The sequence below is a fragment of the Myodes glareolus genome, chromosome 10, assembly GCF_982192425.1.
Source record: "Myodes glareolus chromosome 10, mMyoGla1.1, whole genome shotgun sequence".
Lineage (NCBI taxonomy): Eukaryota > Metazoa > Chordata > Mammalia > Rodentia > Cricetidae > Myodes > Myodes glareolus.
In genome coordinates this window covers 31,661,612-31,677,652 of record NC_142035.1, presented here as the reverse complement: position 1 = coordinate 31,677,652, position 16,041 = coordinate 31,661,612, and the positions used below count along the sequence as shown (strand labels likewise).

General features: G+C 40.1%; 1 protein-coding gene across 2 annotated transcripts in view; it reads left to right on the top strand.

Moving 5' to 3' along the window:
* Kiz (kizuna centrosomal protein) overlaps nt 1–16,041 on the top strand; it is a 105,288-nt gene that overhangs the window by 70,790 nt on the left and 18,457 nt on the right. For both annotated transcript variants that reach the window (XM_048455531.3, XM_048455528.3), the window contains 3 exons: nt 5,849–6,014; nt 6,706–6,768; nt 14,317–14,382. In XM_048455531.3, the coding sequence (XP_048311488.3) occupies nt 5,849–6,014; nt 6,706–6,768; nt 14,317–14,382 (295 nt within the window). The remainder of the gene's footprint in view (nt 1–5,848; nt 6,015–6,705; nt 6,769–14,316; nt 14,383–16,041) is intronic.

Genomic DNA, 16,041 nt, shown 5'->3' with positions numbered 1-16,041 from the left:
TCAGGTGTTCACGTCAATCAGGTATGTGATTGATATCTGTGTCTTCGATTCAATTTCATTAGTCCTACTGTCTGTTTTTATGCCAATACCAAGCTGTTTTCATTATTATAGCTCTATAGTAGTTTGAAGTCAGGGATGGTGATGCCTCCAGAAGTTCATTTATTCTATAGGATTGTTTTGGCTATGCTGGTTTTTTTTGTTTTGTTTTTCTGTTTGAAGTTGAATATTGTTCGTTTGAGGTCTGTGAAGAATTTTGCTGGACATTGCATTGAATCTGTAGATTGCTTTTGGTAAGACTGCCATTTTTAATATGTTAATCCTACCTATCCAGGAGCATGGGAGATCTTTCCATTTTCTGATGTCTTCTTCAATTTTTTTCTTCAAAGATTTAAAGTTCTTCTCATACAGATTCTTCACTTGTTTGAGTAGAGTTACTCCGAGATATTTTATTTTATGTTATTTGTGGCTATTGTGAAGGTGCTGTTTTTCTGATTTTTTTCCTCAGCCCGTTTATCATCTGTACATAGGAGTGCTACTGGTTTTTGTTGTTGTTGTTGTTAGTCTTGTAACATGCTACATTACTGAAGGTGTTTAGCAGTTGGAAGGGTTCCCTGGTAGAATTTTTTGGGATCGCATAATGTATACTATCCTCTCATCAGCAAATAGCTAAAGTTTGACTTCTTCTTTTCCAATTTGTATCCCTTTGATCTCCTTTGTTGTCTTATTGCTCTATCTAGAACTTCAATTACTATATTGACTAGATATGAAAAGAATGGACAACCTTGTTCTGATTTCAGTGTGATCGCTTTGAGTTTCTCTCCATTTGGTTTGATGTTGGCTTCCTGTATATTGCCTTTATTATATTTAGATATGTTCCTTGTATCCCTGCTGTCTCCAAGACATTTATCATGATGGGGTGTTGAATTTTGTCAAAGGCGTTTTTAGTATCTAATGAGATGATCATGTAGGTTTTTTTCTTTCACTTTGTTTATATAGTGTATGACATTGTTAGATTTTCATGTGTTGAACCATCCCTACATCTCTGGGATGAAGCCTACTTGGTCATGGTAGATGATTTTTCTGATGTATTTTTGTATTCAGGTTGCCAGTATTTTATTGAGTATTTCTGCATCAATGTTCATGAGGGAGATTGGTCTGAATTCTCTTTCATAGTTGTGTCTTTGTGTGGTTCAAATATCAGGGTTGATTTTGGAGAAGGATCCATGATGTGCTGAGAAGAAGGTATATTCTTTTGTGTTTGGGTGAAATGTTCCATAGATGTCTGTTAAACCCATTTGAGTCATAACATCTGTTAGTTCCTTTATTTCTCTGTCAAGTTTCTGTCTGGCAGACCTGTCCAGTGATGACAGTTGAAGTCTCCCACTATTAGTCTGTGGGGCTTGGTGTGTGAGTTAAGCTTTAGTAATGTTTCTTTTACAAATGGGGTTGCTGTGTTTATTTGGGGCATAGATGTCCAAAACTGAGACTTCATCCTGATGGATTTTTCCTGTGATGAATATGAAATGACCTTCTTCGTCTTTTTTGACTAACTTTAATTTGAAGTCTATTTTATTAGATATTAGGATAGCTATACCAGCTTGTTTCTCTTGGTCCATTTGATTGGAAATTTTCCCCAACGCTTTACTTTGAGGTAATGTCTGTCTTTGAGGTTGAGGTGTGTTTTTTGTGGGCAGCAGAAAGATGGATTTTGTTTTTGCATCCAACCTGTTAGCCCATGTCTTTTTATAGGTGATTTGAGTCCATTGAGCTTAAGGGATATTAATGGCCAGTAATTGCTAGTTCCTGTTTGTTTTTGTTGGTGGTGGTATTGCGTGTGTGTTTCTCTCTTTGGGTTTGAGTTTTCCTTCTAGTACTTTCTGTAGGGCTGGACTTGTGGATAGGTATTGATTAAATCTAGTTTTGTCATGGAATATCTTTTTTTCTCCATCTATGTTGATTGAAAGCTTTGCTTAGATATAGTAGTCTGGGCTGGCATCTTTGGTCTCTTAGTGCAAGCGTAATACCTGACCAGGACCTTCTGGCTTTCATTGTTTCCATTGAGAAGTTGGGTGTAATTCTGATAGGTCTGCCTTTATATGTTCCCTGGCCTTTTTCCTTTGCAGCTCCTAATATTCTTTATTCTGTATGTTTAGTGTTTTGATTATTATGTGACAAGGGGACTTTTTTTTTGTCCAGTCTGTTTGGTGTTCTGTAAGCTTTTTGCATTTTCATAGGCTTGTCCATCTTTAGGTTAGGAACATTTTCTCCTATGACTTTGTTGAATATATTTTCTGTGCCTTTGAGCTGAACTTCTCCTTCTTCACTTCCTATTATTCTTAGATTTAGTTTTTTCATGGTGTCCCAGATTTCCTGAATATTTTGTGTTAAAAGTTAGAGTTAACATTTTCTTTGACCAATGAATCTATTTCCTCTGTTGTATCTTCAACGCCTGAGATTCTATCTTTTATTTCTTGTATTCTGTTGTTTAAGCTTGCATCTGTAGTTCCTGATCAATTCCCCAGATTTTTCATTTCCGGATTTCCCTCAGTTTGTGTGGTTTTTTTTTTATTGCTTCTATTTTAGTTTTCAATTCTTGAACCATTCACCTGTTTTATTGCCTTTTCTTGCTTTTCTTTAAGGGCTTTGTTGGTTTCTTCCAATTTTTTTGTTTGTCTTTTCTTTCACTTCTTTAAGGGAAATTTTCTTTTCTTCTTTAAGGACCTCAGTCTCCTTTACAAATTTTTAAGGTCAGTTTCTTCTGTTTCATCTGTATGGAGATGCTCAGGACTTCCTGTTGTAGAACCGCTAGTTTCTGGTGGTGCTGTATCGCTCTTTGTGTTGTTGAGTGTATTCTTACCCTGTTGTCTGCCCATCTCTTCTAATTGTGTTTCAGGGGGGTTCCTTTTCTTCCAGTTGATGTAGTTGGGGACTGTGGCTCCCTTGAAGGCTCTTTGAGGTGTAAACAGGGCAGAGGCTGTGGTGATCCATCCTCTAGGTGCTTCCAGGCCCAAGACTCAGATGGTCGCTCCTTCAGGTGCAGGCGGTGCTGAGACCGAGGCTCCTGTGGTCAGATAATTTCTGGAGGCTGCTGCTGTCACCGTAGCCCACCATGCTGCTAGGGCTTCTCCCAGCCACAAGCCCATGCACCACACTGCTGAGGCTTCTCTCTAAGACAGTATTTTTTAAATGAATTAATTAATTAAAAACTATCTTTTCTCATTTTATATACCAATTCCAATTCCCACTTCCTCCCCTCCTCGCACTGCCTCCACGTTCCCTCCAACCTCCCACCCCCATCTTTTCCAGAGAGAGAGAGAGAGAGAGAGAGGCCTCCCATGGGAATTCAATAAAGTTTAGGGCATTGCTTTGAGGCAGGACCAAGGACCTCCCCACTTTATCTAGGTTAAGCAAGATATCCCTCCAAAGAGAATGGGTCCCAAAAAGCCAGTACATGCAATAGGGATAAATCCTGGTGCCACTGCCAGGGCCCCCTAGTCTACCCGACACAAAACTGTCACCCACATTCAGAGGGCCTACTTTGGTCCTATGCTTGTTCCCCCACTGTTAGACCGGAATTGCCGAGCTCAGGTGAACTGTTTCAATGGCTGTCTCCATCATGGTCTTGACTTCTTTGCTCATTATCACTCTTCCTTCTCTTCGATTGGACTTTGGGAGCTCAGCCCAGTGCTCTGCTGTGGATCTCTGCATCTGCTTCCATCAGTTGTTGGATGAAGGTTCTATGATGACATTTAAGATAGTCATCAATCTGATTACAGGGCAAGGCCAGTTCAGGCATCCTCTCCACTATTGCTTAGGGTCTTAGCTGGGGTCATCCTTGTGGATTCCTGGGAATTTCTCTACTGACAGGTTTAAGACAGTATTCTTAAGAGGTTAAAAATTATTATCAATTATATCACATATTATAATTTAGAAATACACATTCTAAATTCTATTAGAATGTATGGATTATTTTAAACCTGAGAACATAACAAGTTATGGATTTCACTGTAAGATTTCTAAAGGTGAGGTTTCTTTTTATTCATACTTTATGATGCTTTAGGATTTCTGGGCACAGGCAGATAGACCAGGATGAGTCCAAAAAGCCCCTTGGGCAGTGTGAGGATGCAGTTCAAGGGGGCTTTCTTTCTTCTTTTCAGATCTAAGGAACATACATAGTAAAGAGGTGCATGTAGGCTGCTGGGCTCTCAGAATGACAGCTGGTGATGGGAGCCATTCTGGGCCTAGCTTCAGGGGCAGAGCTCTATTTCCATACCTCAGTCTAGTGAAGCAGAAGTCCTGAGTAGTTCCTCTACATAGACTGGTCAGAACTGAAGTAAAATCCAGGCACAGTTTATCCAAACAGAGGCAAAGAGCCTACTGCAGCACAAGGCCCTACCCCGAGGCTAACTTAACGTTAGAGCCAAAGGCTATGATCTTGAAGGATTAGCTGAGCTGAATACTCAAGGCTGGGTCTCCCATGCTCTGCTTCAGTGGCTCTCACATGGAGCATCTTTTCCTTCTTCATGCTAATCATGAAGGATTGTGATTTCTTTTTTGTTCACTGAACAATTGCTTGTTACTCGGACACTGAACTGCATAGAACCTGCGGGCCTTTGTCCTATTGGCTTGTGATATCTTGGACCCGTTTCTCACAGATTGGATGCTGCCCCATATTTTCTATAATCATCAGTCGACAGGTCACCAGCACTATGACCAGGATGGAGCAAATCACCACTTCCTAATAGAGTGTGTACTCTGTCAGTGGGACAGTGGGATGGAGGTTGTCTGCTAGATACCGAACTATTGTTAGTAGCAAAGTTGTGTCTTAGGAGCAAAGTGTTTACCTGGAAATGAAAACACTTAGTTAGCTCAGATCCATTCATTGCCATTTTTCTTCACCTTGCTTCTCAGGTAGGCTATGATTAAAAATCGATTTACCTATATAGATAGGCTAGTTAGTGTACTTTGAAAAAGATATGCAGGGTAGCAGGTGAATTTCCACAGCTGCTCAGGAGACTCAAAGGCAAGTGTAGACTTTTATCCTTGGCTAAAGGTTAATACTCAGACAAGTTGGTTATCTTTTTGCTTGGTGCATTTTTTTTCTTTAATTCATTTTTTAGGTATGTGTGCATGTTTGTCTATATGTGCATCACATACCTGCAATGGTCCAAATAGGGCATCAGATCACCAGAAACTGAAATTACAGGCTGCCTGATATGGGTGCAGGGAACCAAACCCAAGTCCCCTGCAAGAACAGCAAGTGCTTTTCAACTGCCGAGACATCTCCAGCCCTAAACCAACTCTCTCTTCCAAGTCTAGAAAACAGGACTTATGCAATGAAAGAATAAATCTTTCCTTCAGAAAGGAGGTCTGAGGGTCTGCTCTTGTGTATACCAAGGGGAAAACAAGCTAGCTCAGATAAACAGAGGTGACCTCATCTCATATACCTAGCTCTTAAGTAGAACATTTGTGTGCACAAGGTTCAGTCTTCAAGAACATATTATTGTGATGAAACTGTTGTATAGAATTAAATTGTACTGGAAAATAACCAGATGTTACTTTTAATTTAAAACCTTTTGATCATGTTTTTTCCTTTCCTCAACTCTTCCAAGAATCTCTGCACCTCCCTGCCCACCCAACTTCATAACTTCATGCAGATTCTCTTTCTCCCCTTCCCCTTCTCTGCTATTTTGATCTCGAGGACATTTTAATGTCAGGAAACAATCTAAATTCTAAGTAAAGATTAACCTAAAATTATATTTTAAATCTGAGCCTTTGAGAGCAAAGAGAATAGGCTTCCAGTTTGTTTGATTTTGTGTGTGTGTGTGCTTTCTTTGAAACACTGTAGGCCACAACATTATTGAAAAACGTCCTTACAGAAGAATGTGACCATAGGTCAGCTATTCACAGCAATGAATCATCTTGCAGCACGCCATCTATTCTGAATGACAATAATGGAATAAAGGAAGCGAAACCCGCTCTGCGGCTCAACAGTGTTCTTACAAGGGAACAAGGTAACCATTGTTAAACAGTGTCCACAGCAAAAAGGCATTCCAAGTCAATGCAGCATCCTCTTTCTCGGGGTATTACTATAAAAGACAACTAACTAAAGCCTAGCTCAGGTTTTAAGTGCATGGTCTGTGTTTGTTCTATGGTACCTTCCAGTTAATATGTATGCATGTTCTCAGTCAGGCAGGAGTGGGAACCCTAAGTGTTGTTCTGTTAAGCTTCTAGTGAAATAAAATGCTCACAAGTTAAAAAAAAAAAAATCTTAATCCATTCACTTATGTGCCCTTTAGACAAATAAATAGACAAGAATTGTAAATGAAGAGACAGTGAAAAAGAAAAGAATGGTTATTAACACTCCACATACAGGGGTTGGAGAGGGGGGGTTAAGAGCACTGGCTGCTCTTTGGGAGAACTCGGGTTTGGTTTCCAGCATCCATATGACAGTTCACAGCTCTCTGTTAACTCCAGCTCTCTTCCAGCATCCAGCAGGCACGAGACACAGCATACATTTATACATGCAGGTGAAACATTCTTGTAACAAAATAAATCTTAAAACACCTATAGGGCTGGGAGTGTAGCTCAGTGTTACAGAGAGTTTGCCTGTCATGTGTGAGGCTCCAGGTTCCACCCCTAGCACTGAAGAGCAAATCTGTTCCATGAATTTGAAATACATCTTTATTATGTTTTTACTTTTAGAAGTTTCGAGTGTCTGTGGAGATGAGAGCAAGGAAGAAAGCATAGCTGCAACTCCAGTCACAGGTAAAGTTGCCAGAACCTAACAGTTCCAGGTCCAGAATGCAGTCTTTGCGTCATCAGAGCATTCAGGGTCAGTCATTGCTGGGTCCAGTGACTCAGTGAGGAGAGAGATATACTAGCTACTGCATGCGGGCTGTGTTAGCACAGCCCAAGGTGGTAAACAACTGTTCAGTGAGCTCTTCGTCTTGATTTAAACATTCAGTCTGTGAATATCCTCCATCATGCAGCTTTTCAGCACCTGTAGCTATTTGAGAAGTATTGGTTGGACAGAGTGAGTGCCCAGTTACTAGATGACAAGCTGTGGATGTTTCTGATTTTGTTTTTTCTTTCCTGTAGTAGTCAGACTGAAAACTGCTTAAAACTAATGTTCTAAAAAAAAAAAATGGGCTAGGTAGAAATTTGCTCATACCTCAGGTTCAAAAGCTTGTCTGGCAATTCAGAAGTCTCAGTAATCATGCTTCGTCTATCAAGACCTATTAAGACTTCTGCACATGTATTAGGTGTGTTTATAGGTAGAATCTGAATTGTATCATTACATTTTTTAGGCTTAAAGTATCAGCAAGCAGCAATTAGTATTCTGAACAGAACCTTATTTGTTGTATATCTAAATTCACTAGATCCTTATTTTCTAAAGTGCTATGTTGCTTCATTATGAATTCAAAGGTCTGACTTTAAATATTTACAAGTAAACACACCATTGCTGAGGTACTGAGGCATGCATCTGTGCATGAGGTAGTTTTGTTTTCATTTACAAGCAAAAATGAATGGCTTGCTCCTATGGTAATATAGTTCACGGCGTGATGATTAATTTTTAAACTCAAGTTTCTGTTATAAACTCTGGTTTTGAAAATGGAGTTTATAGCAGAGAAATTATTATGTATGTGTAACATTTTACTCCCAAATACAAAGATTTTCCTTAGTTTAAATATTTTTTCCCGATTGATATTCATTGTGCTTTTATTTGTCATTTTGAGAAAATGCTGATAGGGCTCCCTCTGGGTTTTGTTTGTTTATTTTTGTTGGTGATATTACTAGAAGTATAGATGATTCATAAGCTGTAGCTGTCCATGGAGTCCTTTGGTTATCTTTTTATTTGGTATATATTTATTGATACCTTTGAGTGCAGAAATATTTAATGACCTCTGGATGTATTTCAGTTAGGACTATAAACCTGTGATCACAAAGGGCCATCTGTAAACTTATTTAAAATAAGTTGTAACTTTAACAGCCCACCCTCCATCTGTCAATAGTTGACAGAGAATACCATGTCATAGTGTACTGAAGTATTAGCTGTATTATAGCACAGGAGAGCTGCATCTGATGGAGATAGAAGCAAGCAGATCTTCCAGTTCAAGGCCAGCCTGGTATAAAGAGCAAATTTCAGGCCAGTTGGTGGTGGTGCATGCCTTTAATCCCAGTACTCGGGAGGCAGAGGCAGGTAGCTCTGTATATTGAAGGCCAACCTGGTCTACAGAGTGAGTTCTAGGACAGCCAGGGATACATAGAGAAGCCCTGTCTCAAAATAAATAAATAGATAAATAATAGTGTTGAAGTCCTGGAAAACTTTATAAAGTTATTTTTCCCAGAGCATTGCTGTTTTGTCCTCTCCACCCATGCTCTTGTCCTGCTAAGCATCCCCCTGCAGCCTCTTAGGATGTTCTTGCTTGAGACAGGGCTTCTCTGTATAACAATACTAGATGTTAGACACTCGAGACCTGCTGTCTGTGGTCCACAGTAATAGTCCAAATGTTGGTAGCAATAAGGTCTTTTGTGCAGGATATCACACCCCCCAACACTTACAAATCAGTTCCTAGCACTGAGTTAAAAGGATTCTTGCAAAACAAGCTCAAAGAGTAAAACAAGCAAACAAAACAATCATAGGAGTGAGAATGCAATGCCTCAGAAAAAGAAGTCCGTAGATGGGCCTGCACTGCGGCTGGCTGCCTCCAGTGTGTTAGGCTGTCACTGCTTAACCTCTCTGAGTTATGATGTGACTGAGGCCCAAGACCAGCCTGAACATGGTGTAGCTGTGGCTCATAGGGGATAGTACTTCCCAGCAGTACTGCTGAGTTAGCTCTTTCAAGACAACTCCACTTGAGAGCACAGCCAATGATTTGACTCCAGAAAGATATTTTTAACTCATCAAGAAAAAATCCTGAAGAATTTTTGGATACTTTTGGAAATTCCAGTGAGTTCCACAAGTGAAACCCTTACAGATGAATTGCAGACTGGCTCCTGGGATCTTACTGATCAGGCTGGGGGTGTCTGGTTCTGCGTGCCTAGAAGCCCTTAGTGACTCGATGCTCACAGATGAATGTACTGCAAGGTATTTGATGGCCATGCAGCAGGCCTTCCCTAATATCCTGTACTGCATTGATGGACAATGCAACATTACCCAAAATGCACTCTGTGCAGAAAATATTTCAATGAATAACATAGTTTGAGGCCAACCGTGCGATATCTTTAGCTTTCTGTTGCATACATAATGTGCATACCATGATGAAGACTCAGAAGGAAACTGAAAGTGAGCTGCCATTTCACAACTGTGTTGTGTAGTTGAAAATGAAGTCCTGGTTATTGTTGCTGGTTTTTTTGTTTGTTTTGTTGTTTTGTTTTGTTTTGTTTTTTGAAGCAGGGTTTTTCTGTGTAGCTCTGGATATCCTAGAATTTGCTGTGTAGACCAGGCTGGATGAAGTCCTTAATGGCCAACAACATTAACTTTGTTTTTTTTTTGTTTTTGTTTGTGTTGTTTTTGTTTGTTTGTTTGTTTGTTTAACATGCCGTGAAACACATACATGGGACCTTTTCTTTTTCTTTTTTAATTTTATGTGTGAGTGCTCTGCATGTACACCTGCAGGCCAGAAGAGAGCATCAGATCCCGTTGTAGATGGTCATGAGCCACCATGTGGGTGCTGGGAATTGAACTCAGGACCTCTGGAAGAGCAGCCAGTGCTCTTAACTGCTGAGCCATCTCTCTTGCCCCTGGGACCTTAATATAGAGATCCAGTTGGGATATCAGCTTTCTCGGTAGAGTAAAATTATCCTCAATTGTTTTTCTATGTGCCATTTGTGGGACCTTCCTAGTGGATGAAACTGCTTTCTAATGAGACTTGGGGCTACTCAAATAAAATCATATTGGGGTGTTAGGATTGAAAACTACTTATAAAACTGTCCCTCAAGTTCACCAGAAGGTAAGAGTAGTAACTTTGGTGTCTGGAAAAGCTCTCCAGTGTGAGTCTTTCTATGTGTACCTATTTGCTTTGCATCCATTTTAGAAGGAAATAGGAAAGCAAGAGGGCAAGGTAAAATCTAGGGCAGGTTCCAGACTGGGTGGAGAACTCTGAAATTACACTGTTCTCAGAATAAGGGTCCTGAGACAGTAACATAAGAAGGGCACACCTGCTCCCTCTCTTTTTCTGTATATTTGAGGAGCTGCTCTGTGCAAAGTAGATCATTTACTGAGCATAGCTAAAGTACAGATCAGTAACAGAGGCACTTTCTAGCTTTCATATCGTAAAACAAAGCTCAGAGTCTTCTAGATATGAGATTCTGGGCTGAAAACCTGAACCACAGCAGGCCCTGTAGAAGGAATTCTCGTTTATAGAACTGTCATTCCTTCATACAAGACTGGGATTCTCCCTGTACACTAAGGGAATTAATGTGTTGTTGTGGGATATTTGTCAACTGTGTGAAGGTGTATTGCTATGATTGGTGTAATAAGAAACTGAACAGCCAAAAGCGAGGCAGGAGGTATAGGTAGGACTTCCAGGCAGAGAGAGGAAGTAGGAGGAGGAATCTAGGCACTCAGGGGAGTTGCCAGCTGGAGATGCAAGGAGACACGGAGGAAGCAGGATGGGCAGTACATAAATTAATAGAAATGGGTTAATTTAAGTTATAAGAGGTAGTTAAAAACAAGCCTAAGGTAAGGCCAAGCTTTCATAATTAATAAGTCTCTGTGTTGTTATTTGTGAGTTGGTGGCCCAAATAAAGTTGACTACAATATGCCAACATTCTAATGTCTTTATTTCCCCTTCTTACTTATGCCATCCCAAACGTAAGTCTTCTTAGCAGAAAGGTTCTCTTAATTTATTATTCCTCTAAAGACATCTGCTCTGTTAGTCGTCATAGAAAAAGTAAGTTTCTTCACCAAGATTTAAATAGAATACCCCTCATGATAGCACTCATTCCCCAGTCAACAAGACCAAGTCTTTCTACAGACTAGTCTGTTGTTAATACAGTCTACCCTTTTTATTTGTCTAGTGTCCTTAATAAAGAATTGAGATAAAACAGATGAATATTACACCTATGAACATATGTTTTTCTTTATATGATAAGTAATAATACCATTTACATGTTTGATGTATTAGCCTATTACTTGGACTGAATCTCGGGATATCAAGGTCAGAAAAGACTGCCTCTGTCCTCAGTAAGCCTCAGTCATTTTGTTTTGTTTTTTCAAGACAAGGTTTCTCTGTAGCTTTGGAGCCTGTCCTGGAACTGGCTCTTGTAGACCAGGCTGGCCTCGAAGCCTCAGTCATTTCTAATATTCACAATAGTCCTACAGGACTCAATTTGAGTAGCTCATCCTAACATCAAACAGAAGCGTAAGGGCTAGCTCAGTGGATGTGGAATCTAAGCCAAACTTGAGGGTTCGATGTTTTCATTCCTCCATCTTGTCTCTTTTATTACAGCAGCAGAAAGGTGGCTGCATTCAGGCATTTGGGTCAATTAGACCTCAGTGTATACCATAGGAAAGATGGACTTACCAAAGAAGTTCTGGGGAGCAATGTTGAGCTTTCCTTTCTTTCTGACTACACCTAGAGAAGTGAGCAGCTTGCAAAAATTTTCCAAGGCCAGACTAAGAGGCTTTCCTTTTCTAAAGTGTGACAGGCCTGAGCACAGCTGGACCATCTTCATCCAGGTGAAGGATGCAGGATATTCTGGTCAGTTTTCCCTGGAAACACTCAAGCCAGGAGGAAAGTGATGCTTAGTAAGATTATGAGAGAACATGTCCCTCTGAAGTACTCACACCCTCAGTGATGGCATTTCAATTTGTATTCACACCAATGTCCCTTTCAGTATCAAGCTTTAGTTTAAGCAAATGATTCAACTTATATTAAATCATGAAAACCAGTCCCTTACATAGTATGTACCACACAGTGGGCCCTTAATTTGTCAAACAAATGAATAAAAATGGGGAATTAAGGAGTTTCCTTAAATGCTTGTTGATTCAGGCCAGAACACTATCTCTTCAATCACTCCCTCCATTGCCACTTTTCCCACCCCACGTGCCCATCCTGGCAAAACTCATCTCCTTAAGCTGCATGTGAAAAGGGCTGTCAGCTTTCATCTCAAGAGGATTAAGCCTCTAAGAATGTCCATTCAGCCCCTCATTCTTTTAACACCAATTCTGTTGGTCAAGCTGTGTTAAAAGTGTCGCTTCCCTGTGCCATTCCTCCTCAACATTCTCTGGCCAGCTGAAATACTCGCCCGCGTCACACGCATCCACAGAGAAGCTGTACAGGTCAGATCTACTTGCAGGGCGCTGCTCGGAGTTCTGGACACTGCCCTCCCAAACATTACAGCTTCTGTTTTATACCAAGCTGAAAGGGAGCTGGACACATACAATGGCCAGGTTGTCACTGGTGACTGGATTTACCCCAGGAGAAAAGAATGCAGTGACAAGTTTGGGCCACCCAAGTGTAATGGCATATAACCTCCAGGACTGCAAGTTCACCAAGAATGCTTTTTTTCTTCCCTTGTCCCAGAAGTGCTTTACTCAGAAGAATTAGGAGAGACAAGTTATCTGCTGTGCCTGGGTCACAGAACTTCAATGAATGCGAAAGCAGGGCATGGTTTGCTGTAGTGTTGTCCATGGTAGTCAGCACCCCGTCTCTAGGCAGCCTCTAGGCCTGCCAGCGCCTCTGCCATTGAGCCTATTACCTGCTGCTTGCAGCTGGGGGACAGACATGTTCAACATAGATGTGAAAGAAAAAAAGAAGACCTTTCTGAGAAGTGTTGTTGATTAGTGTGTCAGCGTTTGAAGACATGAACTTGTAATTGAGAAGACAGTCTCCCAGTGAATATGCAGTAAAATTCCATGTGGGCTTCCTGCGCTGTGCTACAGCAGAACTCAATGTAGACCCCAGGTGTAAGCATTTTATGACACATCCAAGTCAGTCTCCGGGTCTCCGGGTTGAGAATTAAGCGGTGTGAGTCTCAAAGCTGGGAGAGCCTCTATGTTAGATTGTCAAAGGACCTATATTTTACATAGGCAATTCAGATCAAGAGAGGAGGTCAGAATTTAGACATTTTCATAAAATCAGGACTCAGAGACAGCGTCATTTTCCTCGAGCTGATGTGACAGGTGCCATAAGCTGACCAGGTGCAGGGACCTTCACTGTAGTCCCAGGTCCTCACCAGACTGCAGCAGGGGGAGCATTGGTGCTAACGGGAAGCTTCCCTCAGCAACAAAACAGTGCCACAAACCTAAGATAGTAGAACAATTCAAGATGCAAAAAACCAAGGTACCACCAGGGTGGGGCACCAGGGAAGAATTCTTCCCAGCCCCTGTGGTTCTGGTTTGTGGTGGTTTCCCTTCAGTGTTTGCCTCTGCTTTCTTATTTCCTTTTCTGTGTTTGTGTGTCTGCTCCTTTTAGCAAGCAGATGCCAGTCATTGACTTAGGGTCCAGTGAAAATGCAGGGTGATGTCATCTTGCTCTCCTTAGCTAATGTGTCTGCAATAATCTGTTACAAAAAAGATCACGTTCTGAGATTTGAGTGGATTTGAATTTGGGCTGGGGAAGTCAGTGCGATGTTCAATCCACTGTAGGGCTTAAGAAGGGCATTCTTCATATTTTACATTTCTAGCATTTAGGTCAACTCATACCCATTATTCCTGGCCATTTTGTAAGTAGCAAAGATAATGCCAATATTTCTGATTCCTTCCAACGTATAAATTATTTAGTATCAATTGCTAAAAGTGATTTTTCCAGAAATGTGTAGGGCCTGGAGTGCAGCTTAGTGGTAGAGCACCTACTTAGCTTGCATGAGCCCATGAGTTCACTCTCCGGCACTAGGAGAAATGCAAAGCACTGGAATCACTGTTAAAACCCAGCTTTTCACAGAAATCACTCAATCTTTTAAAAGTTAAAGGTTCCCTGAGTTTGAGAGCTGAAAATCTGCTTCCTGTTACTAAACAGTGATAAGCAGCAAGTAGTATGGTGGTTAAGTTTGTAGGAAGTACAGTTGTCATTCAGTATACAAGGAGAATGGGCCCCAGGACCCCCTTGAATACCAAACTGCACACATGCTCAACTTCTGTATATAAAACTGTTTGGTATCTTCATATAGTCTTCATACATCCTTCCATGTACGTTAACTCATCTCTAGATACTTTTAGCACTTAATATGATGTAAATGCTGCATAATATTGTGTCATTTAGGAAGTGATATCAAAAAAAGTCTGTCCATATCCAATACTAATATTTTTTTTTTCAAAATATCTTTAATTCATGTTTGGTTTTTGGACCTGTGGATATGGAACTGAAGGACACAGAGAAGCTGATATAGCACCCTCGGAGCTATTTCAGTTCAGCTTGGGAGCAGCCATGAAAGGTCAGTGACAAACCTGGCATTTATTTTCAGGTTTAATTGTTGAGTTGCTTCACAGACATTAAAACTAGAATGTAAATCTCTTTTCTGAGACTATCCCAGGCCCCCTGTGAATTAGGAGTGTTCCTTGTGCATCAGCAGCACTCCTGGAGAAAGCAGATAGAGAGACCTCACAGTGGATTTGCTGATCTATGTCTCCAGGGGGCCGAGTTTAGCACTGGAAGTCCAGATGTGAGGATTCCCCAGGACCAATGCTGCCCGCATTTGGAGACTTTTGGCCTCTATCTCTGAAGTCTTAAATAAACAAGAATTTTTTATATTTTCATAATTGTAAAAGCACTTGTATCTAAATATTTTTTTTATTTGAGCAGATTACTAGATAGCTGATTTGTGGACTTAAAATGATAATATATATCTTTTGAATTAATTTTAGAAATATATTTTTTGCTTTTAATTTTATTTTGCAGAAGCAACTGAGTTTGATTTCATCGGCAATGCATCTAATATAAATGGAAAAACATTTTTAATGTATAGAAATCCATGAAAAGTAATAAATAGAACCTTAGCATTCTTTATACAGAAAGCGTTTTTCAATTTTAATTTTAGAATTTCTACCCACTTCATATAGGAACAGTACTTAATGCCCTGAGTTAAATGCCCCAGTTCTTTGTGAGTTCAAGGTCTGGTTTCCTCGCAGCGGTGATAGTATTGTTTGTGTTTCCCTTTGTTATTCCTTTCCAGGCCAACTCTTTTTTTTTTTTCATTAAGGATTTCTGCACAAGCAGTGGCAGATCCCTTGCCTCCACACCCCTCAGAGACTGGTGAAACACATGGTATCTTGTAATGGGCTGTTAAAAGCACTTGTTCATCAGATATTTTCTTTTTATTTGTAGATTTAGGAGTATTTTACCAGGTGTACATTTGCATATAAAAGAGAATAAAAGATAAGAAGTTGGGGCTTTTTCTTTCACCTCTCCTCAGCATCATCTCTCTCCTAGCCCCTTTATTCAGTGTGTTTTCACCTTTTTTTCTCTATAGCTGCTTCTATTTTCTAGACCAAAAATGTATATCAAAAAGAAAAAAAAAAATCGCCTCAGTGCTTTGCAGGGAGATGAATGACTGGGCCAGCTGATGTAACAAAGTAGAGGAAATATATTTATCTTATTGTGTCACCAGCCTGGAATTAAAAAACAGGATAGATTTTCATATATTGGGGACTGGATACTACATGGGATGTAGACCTCTTGCCTTGTTGTATGTTTTAAACTGCAACATTTTCTACTTTTAAGTTTAAGTTTGACATAGAGTTGAATATGTAATGGTGTTTAACTGCAGGATTCAGAACCAAAAACTTGAAGATATATGTACATTTGTTTCTATATATGAAAGAAATTGACTTCTTTTAAAAGGTTGGTTTCATCTAATAATTTTTATTACTCCATAATTTTCCGAGTGGTTGACATTACAAATGAGAGAAGTGTTTCCCTGGAGTTCCAAAGCACAAGCTACAGTGTACATAAAGCCCTTAACAGCCACCTAGTCCTCAGATTTTCAGATTTATGCCTTACTTGCAGTCGATTCTTTATCCATTAGTACTTTGTTTGTGGTAGTCTAGCTTTTATTTCTACATGTTAGTTTTTCTTCGCTGGCTTTACAAGGTAG